At 49.9% G+C, this 21,247-nt stretch overlaps 1 protein-coding gene and 1 long non-coding RNA gene across 2 annotated transcripts; one reads left to right on the forward strand and one right to left on the reverse strand.

Moving 5' to 3' along the window:
* Positions 1 to 1,857: 1,857 nt before the first annotated feature.
* On the forward strand, positions 1,858 to 10,966 carry LOC122465423. Its single transcript, XR_006290274.1, has 3 exons — positions 1,858 to 1,954; positions 7,908 to 8,128; positions 10,828 to 10,966. It is a non-coding gene; the product is annotated as an uncharacterized LOC122465423 (long non-coding RNA).
* LOC102933516 (vasotocin-neurophysin VT) lies at positions 10,671 to 18,285 on the reverse strand. The gene is made up of 3 exons (XM_007067141.3): positions 17,870 to 18,285; positions 11,946 to 12,147; positions 10,671 to 10,987 (listed from the first exon to the last, which is right to left on the reverse strand). Exons 1-3 carry the CDS (start codon positions 18,059 to 18,061, stop codon positions 10,824 to 10,826), a joined length of 558 nt encoding a protein of 185 aa, XP_007067203.1. The 5' UTR covers positions 18,062 to 18,285; the 3' UTR covers positions 10,671 to 10,823.
* Between the last annotated feature and the right edge of the window lie 2,962 nt (positions 18,286 to 21,247).

Raw genomic sequence — 21,247 nt, forward strand, 5'->3', positions numbered from 1 at the left:
GCTCCAGCGTTAAACAGTGTTAGGCTGTCAGGAGTGAGCTCCTTCAGCTGAACCTGAGGACTAGCCAGACCAGCCTCTGGGCCAATTAATAAACTCAGATGGATTGCAGCAGGACTGCTTCATTGGCTAGCCCACCTGATTGGCTGAAGAGAGCCAGTAGGCCTGCTTTTAAGCTCAGCAGCAGCAGGTCACTGGCTGCTCAATGAATGTGTCTGCAGCTGGACCTGCTCCTGTGCCTGCCTTCTTCTTCTTCTTCTTCTTCAATCCAGGCTGAAGAAGGTCCAGAGTCCCAGGAGATGGTGGGCATGGAGGCGATGGTGAAGCTTGCTCCTTTCCCTTCCTTTCATCAGCCAGCTTCATGATAACCTGCTCCTTATTCCTCCACAAAATCTCTTTCTGAGGACCCCAAAATGGGGGGGGGGGGGAAGGGAATAGCTCCTCCTCTCATTATTTTGTCCACCAATTAGGCCTAGTTTCTGACACACCCATTTTGGTTCATTGATATCTGCTCCCACACTTCTTTTGGTTACCAGGCATGGTCTTAACACAGCCCATGAGTTCTATGTGGAGGCCTCTTTGTTTGGACTCATGTTGTTTTTCTGTCTCCCTTTTGCGCCTTTTCCCATCAACATTTCTTGTTTCATGTTATTGTAACTCTGAATGAACTTTCACTGGCTCTTCGCAGCTGAGCTCACAATTTGGGTACATTTGTAGGCCCAGTTACCAGAACAGGCCCTATAAATACCTTAGATGGACCGATAGAAAACTGAGACAGGGAGAGGGGAAGTGACTTGCCTATGAGCCCACAGAAAGTCAATGTCGGAGCCAGAATTGAACCCAGAAATTTGGAGTCCGAGGGCCCGTTTTATGGAGATATTTAGGTGTCAAAACCCCTAGTGAGGTTTTCAAAGGTGCCTAAGCGCTAAACTCCCATTAAAATTATAAAGGAGGAGAAAAAAGAGTGTGTCAAAGACTTAAAGATGTAACTGCACTAGAGAGAAAGGATTGCCTTTATAAACTCTCCCCCAGGTATTATTGTAGGTGATTTAGAATGACTGAGAGCCCCTGTCTGGAAAAGGGGCTGAGCACTGGGGTATAACACAGGGCTGCCCTTTCTCAGCCTGCTGTAGAAAGGGAAAAGAGGAGTCCACCAGTGGGAGACAACACAAGGCATCAGTGGATCAATAGTCTAGATCCACAATCGAGATCTGAATGCCAGCTTCAGAGCTATGCTTTTGGTTCTGTAGGATGCCGGTGGGTCCAGATCTGCTATTTCTCAAAGTCTGTGGGTGACAATCCCAGGGTTTCCATTTCCTCTCATCTCTCATTAGTCTGTAGTCAGGATTGTTTCCAGGAGACCCGCTTGTGAGGCTGCTAGGCTAGTACATGTCCCTGAGAAACAGTCAAAAACAGCTGGTCACAGAAGAAAATGATTAGGAGGGGGAAGAGCTTCCTCTCTCTCATTATTAAGCTGCCTGTTAATTACACACAGACACAGTTGCTCTTTATAGGCCTGAGCCAGCCTATGTGACTCTCATTCGCTCTAAGGGGCTTCAGACCAGGTTCTGTACTTTCTTATCCACTAGTTAGCTAGGAGAGATGGGCCTCATCCTCCTGGCTGACCCCATACAGCTCCCCGGGGAGCAGGATTGAGACCCAAAAGAGAGTTCTAAGAAGGAACCCTCGCAAGCAGCAGGGCGATTTGCGGGCGCAGCAACATATATAGTGGCTGTGACTCCTCAGACACGGCATTACTCAGCAGAGAGGCGGCCCGGTTCGATACTGGAAGCTCTGCCTCTTGCTCCACCTCCCTGGAGTGCCTCCTCCCTCTTGGGACTCTATAAATGGTTGCTTCCTAAGCTTGGTGACCGTCAGAGCCGATTGAGGCGGTGCCTTTGCGTCGCCTGCATCACAGGCCGGCTACCATCCAACCAGCACTCTCCTGGTCCAACGGGTAAGTGTGCTCCTTCTCTTTTTCAACACCCTGTTGCCCCTTTGGACCCGAGTGGTTCGCTGAATTTGGGGGGTTGTGGGTAGTTCCAGTTAAAAGGAGAAATTGATGACAGAATCAGGTCTTTTCTTCGCTGCAATCTTGTTTATTTACAAGGGGTGAACACAAAGTCCTGTTTCCCTGAACACAGAAGGAACCAAACAGGAGATAGGTTCTTTGCTTTCTGCTCCAAGCCTCTTTTTCTGGCACCAGACTCCTTCTCTTGGCTCCTCTCGGGGTCACTCACTGAGCTTGTCCAGACTGTCTGTCTCTGTGTGTGTGTGCTGTCTCCTGCTTCTCTTACATTTACACACCTCCCTCTGCTCAAACAATACCCAGAGAGTCCCTCCACACAGCTCATTCAGATTTCTGGACAGCCTTGTATTTGCCTCTGTTTTGGGAAGAGCCATGTGCCTGTACTTTGGGTTTGGCAGCAGTTTTTATTTCAGTCACTTCTTCACATTCATGCTGAACAAAAGGGGATGTTGATGTTTAGGACGTTTTTGGGTGAATAAAGAAACGAGGAGGATATTGCAAACTGCCGGGGGTGAATTCCCCTCCTGCACAGGGGCCAGTGTGAGGGTGCTGGTGGTGCCTTGACTCTGCACTTGTCCCGAATCACACCCCAATAGAAAAAGCAAAGCAGCCGAGACACACAACAAGAAAGTTTTACCCAGCTGTGACCCTAAGAGCCCCTCAGTGCCAATTAGCAGAGAGCACCCCCATTTTGTAACTCGCATCAACTCTGACATACGCATTGCCCCAACACACTGTTGTCATAATATGTAGCTCAAAAGTGCCATGTAAGGTACCCGCTGTCATGTGATGGATGTATGGGTTGTGTATAAAGAGTTACAGATGTGTGCTAGAAACATGTTCTCAAAATGTGTTTGGGAGGCAGGGCACAAAGGGGTGTGTATTACCTGTCTGACCAGCTAGACTTCAGGCAGAGGACAATGAAAGTACATTTACATGTAAGGTAAAGAAAGCCATCCAGATAAACAAATAGAGGAGAAGACTGTTCAACAATCATGCTGGGAGGCAGAATATGCACCCCAGGAAGACTTCCTGCCTCTTGCGGCAGAGAAAATGGATTTTGGGTAATACAAGGGGAGGAAAAAGACTTTTTAGTGACCCATCAATGTGGGGACATAAAGGTACGGCAGCCTGTGAAAGTTGGATCCCCTAGCCTGGAGGGCTAGGGATGCTGGTAACTTCATATAGGGAAGAAAACTGCTTTGGCAAAGATGGTAACTTGTTAAATTAGTTGCTATCAGGTGTGTTTTGTATTATTTGTAACCACACCTCTCTCTTTTATACTTGCTTAGTATCCCTTAAGTCTCTGTTCTTTGTTAATAAACTTCTCCCTAGTTTTACTATAAACCAGCTCACGGCTATCCTATTGAAGTAAGCGTGAGTCTTCAGCAAACCTAACCAGCTGACATGCACGCTGTCTCTTTGGAGGCAGCGGATTTAGTAATTTCTGTGAGCAGCCAGCAAGAGGGACTAGATGCTGCAGGGAGACGTCTCCGGGGAACTGCAATTCACTGATTGTTACCTGCAAGGCAAGGTTTAGACTGGCAGAGTTTCAAGGGGTTTGCTAGTGAAGCGGGCGGGCTGGTGTGGCAGGGAGCTGACACAGGCGGGCTGGTGTGGCAAGGAGCTGACACACGGGCTAATCTCTGCTGAGGCAGGGGGGTAACTCTGTGGCTTACGGTTCTGGCTGTCCTGAGCGGAACGTCACGCCAACATACAGAACATTGAAACGTGTCAGGCGCTAGACCCAGTGTGTTGAACAGCCCCAGAACTTCACTCTGCTCCATGGAGCAAGAAGCCAGCGAGGGTGAGAGTCCTGGGATGACGCTGAGCAAAGGGAAGTGTAAGTTATCCGGACAAATTCTCTACCCGTGAAATCTGGTTAATTATGGCAACCCCATGACCTGGCTCACGTCGAACCTGACTCGACGGGAGAATGAATATGTAGTAGAGAGTGATTCTGCACAGCTGTGGGGTTCGGTGGCCCTAACGAGGCTTTCTGCTGCCTCCTGTTTGTGTGATTCACTAGATATACACTTGGCTAATCACCCTGTGGGATGAGAGCTCTTTAACTGTAAGATTATGTAATAATTGTGTTGTGAGGGTGCTTGCAGCCTGAGACCCACTGAACTGACTTCTCTGTCTCTCCAGCTTTGGGAGCTATACGTGACAGGGCAATCAGTAGATAATGTGGCATTATGCACTTCCAGGCACTGGACTCTCAGTGTCGGGTCCCTGACGTTTTGAAAGGGCTGTTGCTCTAGTCCAGAAGCCTCCGTGGTTTGCTGTGTGATGCGGGTGTGGTTTGCTCAGATGAAAGACCTATCTCTCTGCTTTGCTTGCAAAAAATACGCAAGGCATTAAAGAAAAGTAACCAGTGAGATAACTTCTGCTCTCAGGTACACTGGTGTACCTATAGATCAACTCTACTGAAATCAGCGAGCCTGATTCTGACCTCTCATGGGTATAAACACAGACTAACTCAATTGAGTCGATGGGTCAGATTCTGATCCTGGTGTTAATGTATTGTGGTAGTGTCTAGTGGCCCCCACGCCATTGCGCTAGGCACTGTACACATAATCTTCAGACAGTGTGAGGTATTGTCTCCCTCTGGTGGCTGGCTCACATGAGAGGTTTGAGTCTATAATTGCTACCAGTTTGGGGAATTTGGGCCAGGGTTTTAAAGGTATTTAGGCACCTAAAGATGCAGCCAGGTACCTGGTGGAGTTTTCAAAAGCACCTAGGTGTGGATCTCCTAGATTTCAGATTTCAATCTTCAACCACCTCGATACCTTTCAAACTCTAACCTTGTGTCCTCCTGTTCTGTTTGTAGCTGCCAAGGCCTTTCGCTCTGAAGGACGTGGATCCGAATCCTACTGCCACCAAAGTGGGGTTGGTTATAGGGGTCCTTAACAGAGCAAAGCTCTGTGTAAATGTGAGCATGTAACACCGACAGACCCCAGTTGTCGGCGGGCGGGATCGAACCTGGGACCTCAGTGCATGAGCCTCTACCGCATGAGCTAAAAGCCATATGGCACTTAGTTAAGGCTATAGAGCAGACTCATTAATCTCTAAGTGATCTCGGTGCCACTAGATGGGACAGAACACCACACCCAGGCAGTGTGTGGGTTACACGTGCTATAGATGTACGTCACAAGCTCTGCTTCTAAGAAGACTCCATGGAGTCCAGTAGAGTTGTCTCCCTGCAGACACGAATTGCCTGGCTATTTAGGCACCGAACTCCCATGGGAATCCCTGCGAGTTAGGTGCCTAAATAGCATTGAGGATTTGGGCCTGAGATGCTATGGTGGTGGGTGCTGTGGCAATCCCCGATCGAGAATGAAGGGGCACACGCAAGCCGTGGGATGAGGAGAGGAAAGGCCATTAGCAGATGGAGGAGGAGGGGTCGCTTCAAGAGGTGTCATGGATTCCCAGGCCAGAGGGGACCATGGTGCTCCTCTAGGCTGCCTTCCTGTGTAGCACTGGGCGGAGAACGCTCCTGAAATAAACAGGTGGGTTCTCAGGAGGGACCTGAGGGAGAGGGCAGGGGAGAGGAGGAGCTGGAGGTGGAGAAGCCATGAATAGTAAAGAGCTGGAGAGGGAGGGCTAGATGGGTCAGAGGGAGGGGAGTGAGAGAAGAGCTGTAAGCAAAGACGGGGTGCTTGGTTGGACTGTACTGAGTGATCAGAAGCCAGCCCCCTTATTGTCCAGTGAAGGGGGCTGCTTTGTATGCCTTCCTCAGGAACCCGTTCGCTTCACTGTAACTCCAGGCAATGGCGATTAATCCCTCGCTGGCTGCTTTGCCGGCCTCCCTCCTCTCCCAAGCCTCTTGATCTGCCATTTATTTGCTTAGCAGGTCAGAGAAATGGGCTCAAATCATTCTCTTGCTGGTGCCCTCTCTCCCTCTGCTCTGGCCATGCTGACATGCCCTAATATTCTCCGCCCTCCACTGTTCCCGCTAAGGTGTGTGCACGCACACAGATCCTAAACCCGCGCACATGGCAAAACATGGCACGCCCAAAAATTTGCACAGAAGCCCAACAATTTGCACAGAAGAAATTTTTTGCATACACGGCCTGTCAAAAATTAGAGGGAACATTGCCACCCGCGGTAATAGCGGTGACCCAATCTCTGAAATCTCACTTCCCAGCCCTGCCTCTCCAAGCCCAGGTTGCTCTGACCACGGGGTGTTTCAAACAGAATGGAGCATCAAATGAGCCAGCGTGCTTTATCTGATTCTCATTGCAAATTCCCGGTCAGAGAGGCAGCACAATGAGACTAGAGAAGCCTGCACAATGCCGTGCTCTCTGCATTCAGGAACGTGTTTCCCAGCCGCTTTCCCCTTTTGGGCTGTCTGACTGCCACTCAGCTGAACTATGGTCTCATCAGAGCGACGTGGTCTGAGCATGTGTCCGGGAGCCAGGAACTCCTGAACTAGGCCCCTGAGTCTGATGCTGACTCCCTCCGCAAGTCACTAAGGATGAGAGGGTGAAATCTGCTTAGGGGTGATGCACGCCAGGGACAGCTCAGCAGAGCACGGTCTCCCCAGGAGCTCCCAGGTGTGCATGAGGACTGTGCCAAAACTGAGCTACTTTTGGACAAGCTGCCCCCTCTGTGCCACTGCCCTGACCCTAGGGGGCACTAGGAGGAAGCAGGGTCTGTGGTTGTTACTAGCCACCACAGGGGGTGCAGTAGGGTGTGACACTCTATGTGCACTCACGGCAAGTCCAAACTCAACATGACTCTTAACTGCTTTGCCTCAGTTTCCCCATCTGCACAGCGCGACTCGCTAGCTTGCCTGTGAGGGTTTGCTGGTGAAGACGGGGAGAAGCTGCTAGCTGCACAAGGGCAATCTGGGTGCTGCAGGGGGTTCATTGCACAGGGCTCATGGGAATCTGTTCTTTGGCAGCGTCACAACCCTGAACTTTGGGAGGCCGGCTCCAGTGCCCCGGGAGACTCGAAAGAGAGAGGTGTAAAACTGCAGCGTTTCATGTTTTCCACCCCAAGCCCCAAAGCAGCCCTGGGCTCCCGGGAAATGTGTTCCCAGCCTCACGGGAGCTGGATGGGGTCTGCTGGAACAGCCAGTCCCTCCCCTGCCAAGGCAGGGCTCTTCTCCTCCCTGTGCCTTGTTTCCAGTGTCCCGACTGATGGGGCTTCCATTGCTTCCCTCAGGAAGTGTCTCCCCAGCCCGAGCTCTCACGGTCACAAGGGCTCATTCCCTCTGGCCTGAGATCTGGGTTTGTCACGAAACTGGAAACCAGGTGACACGTGCTTCCAGTGCTACACATGGGCCAGCCAAGCTCCGCTCTGAGCTCCAGGATGGCTGCAGCCAACCAGGGTCTGACAGAGCACCCCCACCCCCATGCTCAGACTGCCATTGAACTCCCAAGGGAGCCCCTGCACAGAGCAGCGTCAGAGCCGGGCCCTTAGCTTTGCTAGATGAGCAGGGCTTGCCTGTGGGGAGGAGCCGTAGCTGCCCAGAATTCAATGTCTGAGCCCCGGGCACAAACCCCAGGGCTTGGTCTGGCTCTGTGGCTGCCTGGCTTCGCAAGCCTGAATGACAGAAGGGTTTTACCCTGTATGAAAACCAGCCAGGGGCGCTCCTATCCAGGGGCGCGTCTGCCAGCAAGTCGAGCGTCTGCGTCTTTGCGCTCGTGCTTATTACCACGCATGGTAGGCGACCATCAGCTCTAAGGGTGCTGCCCGTCATGGCTTCCATGGCGTATGGGATGGTGCAGTGCTTCACAGCCAGACTTCCCAGGGGCTTGTCATGTAAGTTAAAGTCTTCGTAATCGTTTCACCCAGTTGAATTTTTGACTTAAAAAGCCCCAAATTCATTCATTCGACCCATGGACCTACAGGATCCGTCCATCCGTTCTAGGTACCGTCACCGCAGAGTGTGAGCCCCTCAGCGCAGAGGACTCTGTAAATACAGTAAGCGAGATGCTGCTCTCTTTAGTGCCAACTGGACAGCAAGAAACCCAGAGCGTTAAATCAGCCACCCACATTGGTGCACTGCCCTGTGCAAACCACCCCATTGCTCTTCCTGGAGGATGTCCTCTAGGCCAGCGGTTCTCACCTTTTTGGGCTCAGGACCCGTTGGTAAGTGTTGATGACCTGTTGCCACCCTCTAAATAGTCTGGGGCTCTGGAGTGGGTTTGGTTGGATCCTGCCCCCTGGCAGGGGGTTGGGCTCTGCCCAGCACTCACCCCGCAGTGGCGGCTCCTGTAGCCCCTGTGCTGTGGGGCTGGCTGGGCTTGACTCTGCTCTGGGCATCACAACCTCTGGGGCTGCAGTGCTGCTCAGGTTTGGCCCTGCACCCCTGCCTGTACCACAGGTGTGTGAGTGGAGTTGTGACCTGGCTCGTGGGGTTGCGGTGCCGCTCACTCAGATTTGGCCTAGCCACACTCCCGTTGTCATGACGGCTGGGCCAAACCTGAGTGGCTCTGGGACCCCACAGGCTGCAGTGCCTGGAGCAGGGAGCTGTGCCCAGCCAGCCTCGTGGGGCAGGAGCCACAGGAACTGTCACGTGACCCTTTGAAACATTCTGGTGACCCAATTTTGGCTCCCGACCCACAGGTGGAGAAACCCTGCTCTAGGCAACAGAAGAGCATCAGCAACAGGCTGGCTGGTGCAATTAATTTAAATCACTCGGGAGAGCTGTTTGATACCCTGTTAGCAGGGCTGGCGAACCTTGGTTCAAGTTGTGCTGAAGTCATTTGGGCCAGATCCTCAGCTGGTGTCAATCAACCTAGCTCCACGGCAGCGCTAGGCTGATTGACACCAGTGGAGTACCTGGCCCAATAGACGTTGGATTTGCTTGTACCAGGATTGACCTTACAGCCCCTGGGGCAAACTCTGCCCAGCCAATGGGGTTGCTTGGATGCAAATATGGGCAGAATTGGACCTGGCAAAGCAGTTACCTCTTCATAGGGGTTGTGTGAAGTTGCAGGGGTATAAATCCAAAGTGATTTCAGTGGGGTTACTCCCGATTTACACAGGTGTAGCCTGGAGCAGAGTTTGGCCCTGAGGCTGTATCTTGCAGCAGGAGAACGCTCAGAGCCAGAGTCAGGTTTCTGCATCGGGGGGCTGATGCCATACTTATGGAGTTCATATGCGATGGGAGGGGGGGGGAGAACAGATCGAGTCCTGGCACTCAGCTGGGTCCTGTGGCAGACTGTCTGGAGAGGCAGAGAACGGACAGTTCACCCTCTTGCATTGGGTTCATCCTCCCTCAAGGTCTGGTTGTTACTGGTGGAATCAGGGCCCTTCCTGGCTTGCCCCTCACAGGGCCGGGAGGAGATTGTTAAGGCAATGTGAGAATTTTGTCTGAGGTCTTGGGAGCTGGCCCTGTGGCTTCGAGCCTGCTGAACCTATCCGCTGATTATTAATATCTTCCCAAGAGCTAATTACGGGAGGAAGGCTGGTTTAATGGACAGGGCAGTAGCATGGGACACACAAGATCTGCGTTCAGTTCCTGGCTCTGCTGCAAATGATCCTTGGGCGCGTCCCTCAACAGTGCTGCCATCCAATGGAGATGATGCGTGCGAATGACAGTGACCCTGGTGGTCAGCTACTCCAGTGATGAGGGGTTGTATACGTAGAATCAAAAAAGGGGGCGGGGTAGGAATCTTATGGGGTAGTTTCCAAAGACAGTCTTTGGTGCCAACTGGAGTTAAAATGTCTTCGTGTCCAACGTCCAGGGGATAACATTTTTAAAAGCTTTTAAGTGAGTCAGGTACCTAAATCCCAGTTTCAAAAGGCACTTCGGAGGCCAAGTCTCACTGAAAGTCAATGGGACTTACCGTCACCGAAGCTTATGTCTACACAGCAAGCAGAAACCAGCAGCAGTGAGTCTTGGAGCCCGGACCTACAGGTTAGTGCTTGTGCTATGGTGCTAATAACAGCCGTGTCGATGTTTGGCTCAGGCTGCAGCTCCGGCTCTGAAACCTGCCCAGAGGGGTGAGGTTGGGAGCCCGAGTCTGAACATCTGCAGGGCTATTTTTAGTGCTGCAGTGCAAGCCCTGTGAGCCCGAGCCTGTTGACCTGGGCTCCGAGCCTCGCTGCCTTGGGTTTCTGCTTGTCATGTAGACGTACCCACAGGTGCTCAGGAACCTTTGAAAACTTCACCCACACCACTCTCTGCAGCTAGCCTGCCCTGCGGGGGGGCTTCCATCGGACACCCCAAGCTGTGCAGAATTGTCCCCAGACAGAACTCCCATGGGAGTCTTCTGGGAAACTCCTGTGCTGCCAGGAGTGAGCCTCTAAGTCAGTGCTCGGGGGGGTGGGGGGGACTGCTGAAGGTTTGTACCCCATGAGGTCTGGTTTCTGCCTGCAGTGTACATCTGAACTGTCTGCTGCCTCTCTTAGCCGGGGGAACTTGGCAAAGGCTTTTGGAAGAGCTGAATAGTGATGTCACATGTGGTGCTCCTTCTCCCCTCCACTGAATGAGGAGGGGCTGCTGAGCCGCAGAGGGCCAGATTGCTGAGTGCTCAGCGCCCCCCAGCTTCTCTAAAGAGCTCAGCTCCCGCTGGGACATTGATGGGCAGATCTTCAAATGAGCTCTGCACCCAAAGTCCTGAGCTCTTGCAGATCTAGCCCCTGGTGCCGAAGACTTCAGTGCAAATGACACAGGACAAAGTTGAATAGCACAGTGCAATAAAAGACTTTATTGGCCACATATTTACAATGCTCTCAAAGGGCTGTTCCTTTACATCTTGTAAGGGTTTTCTGAGGTGCTGCGGCATGTAAGCAACATACTCGCTGTTAGACTCATCTCTGATCTTGCTTCTTTCCCTCAGTAGAACTGGTGCTTCCCCTGTTGCTGCCTGTTCGCCAAATGCATCAGCTTGAGCAGGAGGTCACTCGCCGAGCCATCCAGCACAGTCAGGTTCTTCTCTGAGGGCTCTCGACTTCTGTCACTATCGTCATCCAGGCAAATGGTATCCATGGTGCAGCTCTCTTTGACACAAGAAAAGAAACCAAAGTGTTATCACTGATGTTACATGAAGCAGTGGGTTCCAGGGACTGGTGTCATAGGCTGTGATTCCATGCACCTTCTTAAACAGAAGGGACTTATTAAACAGAAAAGCTACACCTACAGCCACAAGAAGACTTCCACGGAGCTTATGTTCCAGCTTTGTCTCCCTTGTTTACCAGAGACCACAACCTGTCTGGAACTCACTACAGCAAACAGAGACATCGTGGATGAATAACATATTGCCAGCAAATACATTACAAATGGAGTTTGGAAGTGGGGAATTCCTGAGTTGTAATCTTAGCTCTGACATTGACATGCTATGTAGACTTGGGCAAACAAGTTTCCGCATCTGGGAGATCGGGATTATAGTAATACTTTTACAACCCTATCTTTGAGTCTGGTGAGCTCTTTAGTTAATGCTCGTAAAGAGCTTTGAAGATAGAAAGTGTCATATAAGCCATAGGCTTTTGTGTTGAGTCAAATCCTTACTCCTGCAAAATGCCCATTGAGGTCAGTTACTCAGCGACCCCTCCGCCCCACTGGGGAAGTCAATAGGAGTTTGTCCTGATTCATGACTGAGCAAAAACTAAAGATGTCAGGCAGGTTTGGTCCATTATTGTTACTTGTATTTCTAGAAATGGTCCAATCCAAGAGTCAAGCAGCTGACATTCTGGATCATACCATCTCTTTCATTATCCTGCTGCTGATGGTGGCCAATTCCCCATCTCGAAGTGGGGCTAACAGCACTTCCTTACATCACAGAGTAGGGTGTTATGAGGATAAGTACATTAAACATTGTGAGGGGCTCAGCTACTACAGAAACGGGGCCAGTGCAGTATCCAGGAGAGGAGATGATCCACTAAGCAAAGGCTGTTACTATTTGAGGTGCCTCCTCTCTCCATTGTATTTGTTCTGGGTAGGGGGGTATGCCTCTATTACCATCATTGCAGCAAACGCCGGGAGCAGCACATCTCCCTCCTGAGCTGCAGGCTTTCCCGCCGGCCTCGCAAGGGGAAGGCAGGTAGTTTTCTTCCACGCAGCGCAGGGTTTCGGAAGTGCCCACGTAGCAGCCGAGCTCCTCTCCACAGCAGATGTTGGGGCCAAAGCAGTTCCCTCTGTTCCCGGGGCCACAGGGTATGCACTGGGAAGACAGGAGACAGATCAGCCTGCCAGGGGCTGCATGGGGATTGGGGGGAGGCTCATTCTCAGGGAACAGCGAAACCCCTCATGCATGGTATAAGCACGGGGCCTGATCTCACCGCTGGGAATCAGAGGTGAGTCCATGGAGTAACCAGCCAGGAGAATCGGGTGCATGAATGGGACACTGTTATAACCAGTGAGCCAGGTCTGAAGGTTGTGAGCCAGGTCCTGCTCCCCATTGAAATAAATGGCAAAATTCCCATTGTGTTGAATGGCGGTTAATTCTTAGCTGATTTTATGGGCCAAATCCTTCAGCAATCCTGTTTAACCTGAGCTAGGAGGCAGAACTGGGTCTCTGAAATCAACCCTAAAACCAGCTGCATGGTCACACATTTTCCCTATCCCTCTCCACCTGTTGCAGACAAGGCCTCTATGCAATGAAAGAGCCCATAAGAGTGGGTGTGTCCCAGAAGAACTGCACCCAGTTAATTACATCCTGCCTCCCTGAGCGCCCCCTGCAGCTTCAATTGGAGCTGATATTCTGCTTTAGGTGTTTGCTGTTAACAAACTCCCTCCACCCCTTCATGTTTTTATCCCATGCCCATCACTGCAGTATCTGGGCACCTATTCCATTTACTAGATGGCTGCATTTCAATAGTGGGTGAACTAAGCCATATATACCTACCTCATCAGGTATTTATAAAATCGACAAATACTTTAAGCATAATATTCATCCTCCCCTGAAGTAATATGCAGCTTTCTCAATGGAGGACGCATCCCTGTAAGGTTACCAATGTAGGGGACAATCATTTTCAGTTGATAGAATAGCAGCTGGGATCAGATCTTTCCATGGAAGATGATGCTATAAGTTAACTTATTTTTTTGAGCAGAAGGATGAGCTTATTCACTCTCTCAAACCCTGGAAGTAAGTGCAGGGGTTTAAATATTTTGTGGCTCCCAGCGCTTTAGATAAGCGTTAGGCATTAGCAGTCATCGTTTTTGTCCAAAAACCAGGAGACAGAAATGGCCTACTGGATTGTCTGCTCTTTCCCTTGTTGGCAATGCCAGATTGTGCCTCCTTTTGTTCAGTCTTGTTTTAAAGGTCTCCTACAATTTGCCTTCCACCATATTATATGGAAGCCAATGTCATTCATGGATGGTGGTGGCTGTCTTGCAAAGATGCCTTCAAGCCTTAAAGGAATTAGAGCCAAGCTGTAGAATGATGTTGCTTTCAGGGCTACATCAATTCCGCTCCCATGTTTAGAACTTCCTAGTCAAGGGAATTTCCTCCCCACTAGAATTTTCAATATGTTGGTTTATTGCATTATGGGGTAAAGAGATACAATGGTGCTCTTTTCAGAACAGCTCTGCTGAGACCACCAATGGGATAGAGCATTCAGTTCTGGCCACCTCATTAACAGAAATATATTAATTAATTAGAAGCAGTTCAAAGAAGAGCAGCAAAAAGTGATCGGGGGCTGGAGGGACAGTCTTGGAAAGAAAGCGGGAAAGGGTTAAATATGGGTAGTCTGGCTAAGCAGTGACTAAGGGTGGGAGGGTAAGCATGATTCTACAAACATTGAAAGAGGTCAGTGTAACCAATCCTAGCACAGTGCATTTTGTGTGTGTGTGTGTGTCCACCCACTGGAGGATAACAACCTACTGCTATTAACAGTAACGGAGTTATCCCTTTAGCTCAAGTGCTAGAGATCAGTGTTGTAGTGCTGAAGGTCTGGGGTGCAACCTGGCTGATGACCTCTGGGAGCGATGGGGGTCATTACATTCAAGCGGGTGAGAGGAATTACTTAGGATAGTACAAAGGGGAATAGCTAGAAGTGATGGGGTCACATTAAGAAAGAACATAGGAACTGCCAGATTGGATCAGACCCATGGTCCATCCAGCCCAGTAACCAGGCTCTGACTATGGCCAGTACCAGATGCTTCAGAAGAAGGTGCCTAGCCCCATACTAGGCAGATGTGGAATAAGCTGCCCCCTGCATTAGGGCTCCTTCTAGTCTTTCCTAGAGCTTGGCTTAATCCCTGCAGTTTGGGGGTTAGTATCCCTTCCACAATGTATGTCATTAAGTATTTTAATACTGGATGTTCTTATTAGCCATATGAGAGAAGAGAGGACTTAAGATGAATAGCAAATAAAACAGCATAACAGAAAGCTCACTTTGGCTCTGCAATTGCTTCCTAAGGGAAGGGGTAGCCTCTCCATCATAGAATCATAGAATATCAGGGTTGGAAGGGACCTCAGGAGTTCATCTAGTCCAACCCCCTGCTCAAAGCGGGACCAATCCCCAACTAAATCATCCCAGCCAGGGCTTTGTCAAGCCTGACCTTAAAAACTTCTAAGGAAGGAGATTCAACCACCTCCCTAGGTAACACATTCCAGTGTTTCACCCCCCTCCTAGTGAAAAAGTTTTTCCTAATATCCAACCTAAACCTCCCCCACTGCAACTTGAGACCATTACTCCTTGTTCTGTCATCTGCTACCACTGAGAACAGTCTAGATCCATCCTCTTTGGAACCCCCTTTCAGGTAGTTGAAAGCAGCTATCAAATCCCCCCCTCATTCTTCTCTTCCGCAGACTAAACAATCCCAGTTCCCTCAGCCTCTCCTCATAAGTCATGTGTTCTAGACCCCTAATCATTTTTGTTGCCCTCTGCTGGACACTTTCCAATTTTTCCACATCCTTGTAGTGTGGGGCCAAAACTGAACACAGTACTCCAGATGAGGCCTCACCAATGTCGAATAGAGGGGAACGATCACTTCCCTCGATCTGCTGGCAATGCCCCTACGTATACAGCCCAAAATGCCATTGGCCTTCTTGGCAACAAGGGCACACTGTTGACTCATATCCAACTTCTCATCCACTGTAACCCCTAGGTCCTTTTCTGCAGAACTGCTGCCTAGCCACTCGGTCCCTAGTCTGTAGCAGTGCCTGGGATTCTTCCATCCTAAGTGCAGGACTCTGCACTTGTCCTTGTTGAAGCTCATCAGATTTCTTTTGGCCCAATCCTCTCATTTGTCTAGGTCCCTCTGTATCCTATCCCTACCCTCCAGCATATCTACCTCTCCTCCCAGTTTAGTGTCATCTGCAAACTTGCTGAGGGTGCAATCCACGCCATCCTCCAGATCATTTATGAAGATATTGAACAAAACCGGCCCGAGAACCGATCCTTGGGGCACTCCACTTGATACCGGCTGCCAACTAGACATGGAGCCATTGATCACTACCGGTCAGATTTAGCCAGGAGAGAACGGTAGGCTGTGTTCAGTAGGGAACAAGCCTGTGTGGGCTGGGAGAGGCCATTGGTTGCCTAGAGCACTGGACTGGGCCTCAGGAGTCCTGGATTCAGTTCCTGGCTCTGCCACTGGCCTGGTAGATAACCTTGAGTGGGTCATGTCACCTTTCTGTGCCTCAGTTTCCCCATCTGTAAAATGGGGATAATGACCGTGACCTCCTTTGTAAAGCACTTTGAGATCTGCTGCTGATGAGTGATACATAAGAGCCAGGCATTATTATTAACTCCTGTGCTCTATAATCCATATAGCTCCAGCTCACAGTTAGCGTAGGAAGCTTACTGTGGACCGTTATATGAAGGGGCTATATTTTGCACACTCTCTTCAGGATAAAAGGGAAAGGCTACTCAGTGACAGGGGGCAATACAAGCACATGCTGTGTATCTCTGTGTCAAAGGTCCCCCCATTTAATAACTGCCCACCAGCAGTGGGATCATGGCTACGCACAAACCACAGGGGAAAGTAATTACTAAGGATAAGATTTTTGTCACGGAGGTCACGGATTCGGTGACTTTCAGCGATCTCCATGACATTTTCTGCTTCAGCTTCAGCCCCGTGACTTGGGATGGCAAGGGGCCTGCAGCTGTCAGCCACCGCCGTCGGCAATGGGGGCTGGCGCCGGTAGTCTCTTCCACCCCCGGTCCGCTCCCCCCCTATTTTTAGTAAAAATCCTAGATAGATTGCGGGCTTCCATGAATGTTTGTTTATTGCCCATGTCCTGTCTGTGAGTTTTACTAAAAATGTGACAAAATCTTAACCTTAGTAATTACACTTAGAAGCCACATCAGTCTAAAGCCAGCCACAGTGAATCCTATTGAAATGGAAAATTAAATTGTGGTCTAGAGATGTTTGCATTCAAAATGACATTTTCTATTTGGTGACTGGGGACACTGAAATTTTGATCAGAAGGAACTGGTTTAAAAAGCTGATCATAGGCTCTAATTGGTCAGCACAGTGGCCCTGTCCATGGTGCTTAATTTGTTAGGTTCTTTAATGGTCCAAAAACTTTTGGGACCAACTTTCCATAGGTGGAGAAGCTACCATACATCAGAGACATTGTCTAAAAATCAAGTCAGCCACAATAGGAAGAGACAATCCCATTAACTCTGGTTATTTTAAATCCTCTTGTTATAACCTGCATGTCTACAAATTGATATATAATTTCTCAGGTAACTGTTGTGTTCAGATCTGCTCAAAATGTGGTAGAACCAAAATGAAATGGTGTAAAACACTTGGCTATGACTGAAATGTTTTAAGAAAGTAACACAATAGTGCCTCATGTAAATCAATGTGTGTTTCAAAAGCACTGGTGCTATTACTTTTATGATATAGCCTTTCTTTCTGAAATTACTCTAAATACATTATTGGTACTTCACATTTGCATTGAGGGTGACATCCAGACTGCGTTGAAGTCAACGGCAAAATGTCTATTGACCAGAGTGGGGCCAGGATTTCACCCTAAGTACATTGGAAGGTCTGTAACTTAAAAAAAATTTCATCTGTTCGCTTTCCACAAGAAATACAAGTCCTGGGTTCTTGGGGGTCAGATCCTTAGCTGGTGTTGTCATGCTCTATTGAAGATGATTTACACCAGCTGAGGATTTGGCTCTTCAAATGGGCTTCAGATGTCCTCTCTCTGCGAGTGCATTACTGAGGCTGTTACAACTAGCAACAGAGCAAACATTCTTTTCTTTAACCACAAGCCAAAAGAACTATTAAAGTTTGTGGAACAAGCTTGCATTAAAAGGGTGTTAGGTGGCAGAAGGAAATCACGAATGTCTGCTGTTCCTCTTTAGGAGGCACAGCCCCTGTTCCAGTGAAGTGCCCATCATTTTACCACTTCCCTCCCATCGCCCCCAGTTTCCCAGTCCAAAGAATTTCAGTCGATTTCACTGGCTCCCTATTTTTCTCCCTAGCTTTTCTCTCTGCAGTTTCCAAGTAGGGGCCAAGGGTGGGGGGACTTAGAGGCACCTTTCCTAAATCTAAATAGAGATTCCCCCCCCTTGTCTCTAAGAAGCGTCAATACAAAGCTCCTTCGCTCAAAGCAACGTAAGTTCATTTCTGTAAAGGAAGCAAGTTGGAGCAAGAACTAGGAGCTTTTGAAAATGCCAATCTGAGCTTCAGGCCAATGAGCTGAATCTAGCTGCCAGCCAGCGAGGAGTTTGCCCCCGTCCCTCTCACATCAGAACTCGAATAGAGTCTCCGCATAGGAGTTTGCCGAAAACACCCAGGACTGGAAGACAGTCCCTTGTGCCCAGAGTATTGAAGTACACTCACTCACACTCAGTCAGTCACACACACACACACACACGTGCACGCACGCACACACACATTGTACGGGAACACAGTTCACCACACAGTGAAGAATTAGCCCCACCCCACCCCACGCACACAGCAAGTAGCCCCTCTCGTACCTGTCTGAGCTCTGTGTCGGGCAAGGCTCTCTTTCCTCCTCGAGGGCAGTTCTGGATGTAGCAGGCTGAAGACAAGGCGAGAAGACAGAGGAAGGGGACTGGAAGCAAGGTTTCGGGCATCTTGAAGGGGGGCGCCAGGCTCTCACACGCACAGAGAGAAGCTTTGTTTGCTTTCCAGCCTCCTGTTTGCATCTGGCTCCTTTCTGGACCAGCTGCCTATTTATACCCCTCCTGGTGCCGACGTAACGTCTTTCTTGGCCTTTGTCACCACTGCCAGGGGGAGGGGGCTTTTTTTTTTTTAAACCTCTTTCCCAAACTAGACTCAAAGTAAATCCTGTAATTGAGGTGATTCAGTGCAGAAGCACAAACAGCCAGACTGGGCTCAACAGCTCCTCTGAGACTTAGCTGGGTGCTGATGAATAATTCTTCCTTCCAGCCCAATGCGAAATCCCAGCAGGGAACCTGGGAACAGGCTGGGGGGAGGAGGGGTTGCGGGGTGGGGATGGGGGGCTTGGGTGTCTGGGTCTGATTCTGATCTCACTCACCCCTGTGCTATTCCAGAGTGACTCCACTGATGCCAATGGATCATCCTGGGAACACAAGGAGAACCGGCCCCAGCCATTTCCTCCAGAGCGGCACGTGGGGCCAAATCTACAACCGGTGTAACTGAAATCGTTGGCGCTGTGTCGACTTACACCAGCTGAGCATCCCACTCACACAGCTTATTGACTCCTACGGGTAAAAGGCCTTTTCCTCTTTTGGGTACACCACTCGCTGTCATACTGCGCTGGCCCCGTCTAGAAACCTGGAGGCAGACAGCAGACTCAGAGGGCAGTTGAGGCTCCAGATATAAAATGTATTTTGGGATGCGTTTGCTGGCGTAGTTTATGGGTTCTGCTTATTGAGGGCTTACTCCTGCTGCCCCTTACTCAGGTGAGTAAGCCTTGCCCACGTAACCCAGATTGGGTCTTCACATTGTGAGCGCTTCCGGTCTCACCGAGCCTGGTTCGCCAGGGTGGGGCTGCTTCTGCGTTCCACGCAGGCAAGTTCAGAATCAGGCTCTCTGGGTTTTGTTCACCAGCTTCACCCTGCACAGCCATTCACACCTGTGCCCACCGAGGGCTCAACGCCAACACTTTGCCCTCCCATTGCACAGGTGTAAAGGATGGAGCAAGGTGCAAGGCAGTGGAGAATCAGGCCCATTGCTTTCACACCTGCCTCTGAAGCCCCTGCCACACCACTGGTGCTGTATAAACAGTTAGGTGACTATCAAAGGCATCCACAATTGAGGTTAAACTTGAGCCACATGCCGTTAACCCTGGCATGAAGCTGTCCCTTTTATCTAACAATGCTAGCTCGCGCTCGCGTATATTAATGATTGCTAGCCTGGGGCTCCATTGTGCTAGGTGCTGTACAAACATAGTGAGAGACAGGCCCTGCACCCAAGAGTTTACAATTGAAATAAACAAGACAGAAAGAAACAGACCCACAAACTTGTCCAACACAACAGAGCCAGGAATAGGACCCAGCTCGCCTGAGTCTCACTCCAGTGCACTTAACTACCAGACCAGACTGTTCTCCTGAAGCTTTTCTGCTGTGCGGGGAACATTTACCACATTGCAACAAGACTTGTGCCTTTTGTTGCTGCCTGGTAGTTTAGTTGTAGCAAGGTGAGGAGGGAGAAGCCACAGCAATTACCTCTCTGGGGTAAATCCCAAAATCATTAGTCAGGATAAACTCCCATTGACTTATATGAATAAGGCACTTAGGGTATGTCTAAACTACGAAATTAGGTCGATTTTATAGCAGTCAATCTTTAGAAAGTGATTTGATACAGTCGATTGTGTATGTCCCCACTAAGCACAGTAGGTTGGTGGAGTGCATCCTCAATACCGTGGCTAGCATCGATTTACGGAGTGGTGCATTGTAAGTAGCTATCCCACAGTCCCTGCTGCCCACTGGAATTCTGGGTTAAGCTCCCAATGCCTGATGGGGCAAAAACATTGTCACGGGTGGTTTTTGGTACATGTCGTCAGTCTCCCCTCTATCTCTAAAGGCTGAGTAACTTCCCAGCCCCAAATAATGTTTTGTTCTGCTATTGGCCACTGTGGGAAAGAGGATACTGAATTAGAGAGACCTCAGGTATGATCCAGCCTCCATATTACAATTCCATGTCTAGTCGTCCCTCTCATCATGTGTACATTTTGCTGTGGTTTGCATTATTGCTTGCTTGCTCTTTGTGTGTAGAGCTATATAATTACACACAATGTTGAGGACATTAATGTTGCAAAGTCAAGCACTCCAAAGTTAGAAAATGCCAAAATTAAGGTTCCCATCCCCTCCAACCTGTCTCTGCCCCAGTCATGTCTCTTCCCTACCACTGGCTTCCTGGACTGCTCCCAGTCTCCTTGCCCAACCATCCGTCCTACTTTCCCTCCCTCCCTCCCTCATCTCCCAGTCTCCCCATGTCCTCCTCCCTGTCAACTTCCAATCCCATTCTTCCACTATGGTGCTCATGAGTCTGCTCTCCCCCCATGCAGGTTTGGCTCCTGTTCCCTCTGCATTTGAATCAGGCAGCTTCCTCCTCCACACTGCTTGGGCCCAGCAGAAAGAGCATCATGGGCACAGGACAGACAGTCCCCTTGCTTTCAATTCAGATGCCTGAAGTGGGAAGCCTGGCAGACATGGTGCATGGAAAATTTCAGCCCAAACAGTAAAAGTTTGACAAAGTTATAAGCAATTGAAAACAGGGTCTTACTATGGGAAGTGTTGGGCAATCTTAATAATAGGGGGTGCTAGTTATAAATATCTTCTTAACCTCCAGCTTCAAACCCCAGGAGATTCACAAATAAATCACTAGCCACCCAGGGACAGAAGCACAAAGACACAGCTGACTTTCACTGGGTGTGTGGAATTCTAGTCAACGCTCCCAGCAATATTCTACATACAGCGTGTGGAGAGACTGAGGGATGGGGACCGATCCAGCTCATCCAAGCACGTTGCAGAGAAGACGAGCATGGAGCAGCTTGAATGATGTCGTTACATTCCTCGCTCTCCTGTGTGTGAGGATGCAGCTACCATGGTGATAGATGCAATGGGAGACCTAGCTATCTCAGTGCTCTGGGTTGAGGTCAGAAGAGGCCTGGCCTCTGAGGGAGGGGAACTCCGGACTTGCACCTGGGTCCGACCCAGGCTGTGACCAGCAGAGACAACAACAGAAGCCCTTTCTCCACATGTCAGCTGTGGGCTGCTCTGGCGTACGTATGTGTGTGTAAAACAGAATCCTGCTCTTTTTACAGAGCAGCCCATGAGCAGCTGAAGCGCTGGTTCCTGCCTAGGGGACTGGTTTGGAGAGTGTGGTACGGCCAATCCTGGGTC

Source organism: Chelonia mydas, chromosome 4, assembly GCF_015237465.2.
Source record: "Chelonia mydas isolate rCheMyd1 chromosome 4, rCheMyd1.pri.v2, whole genome shotgun sequence".
NCBI lineage: Eukaryota > Metazoa > Chordata > Testudines > Cheloniidae > Chelonia > Chelonia mydas.

Bases quoted from the DNA above. Each gene is read 5' to 3' on its own strand.
- LOC102933516 (XM_007067141.3), bottom strand. From the start codon at position 18,061: ATGCAAACAGGAGGCTGGAAAGCAAACAAAGCTTCTCTCTGTGCGTGT. The intron at 12,148-17,869 runs GTACGAGAGGGG...CTGTCTTCCCAG, and splicing joins CCGACACAGAGCTCAGACAG to TGCATACCCTGTGGCCCCGG. The intron at 10,988-11,945 runs GTAATAGAGGCA...CTTGTGTCAAAG, and splicing joins CGGCGTTTGCTGCAATGATG to AGAGCTGCACCATGGATACC.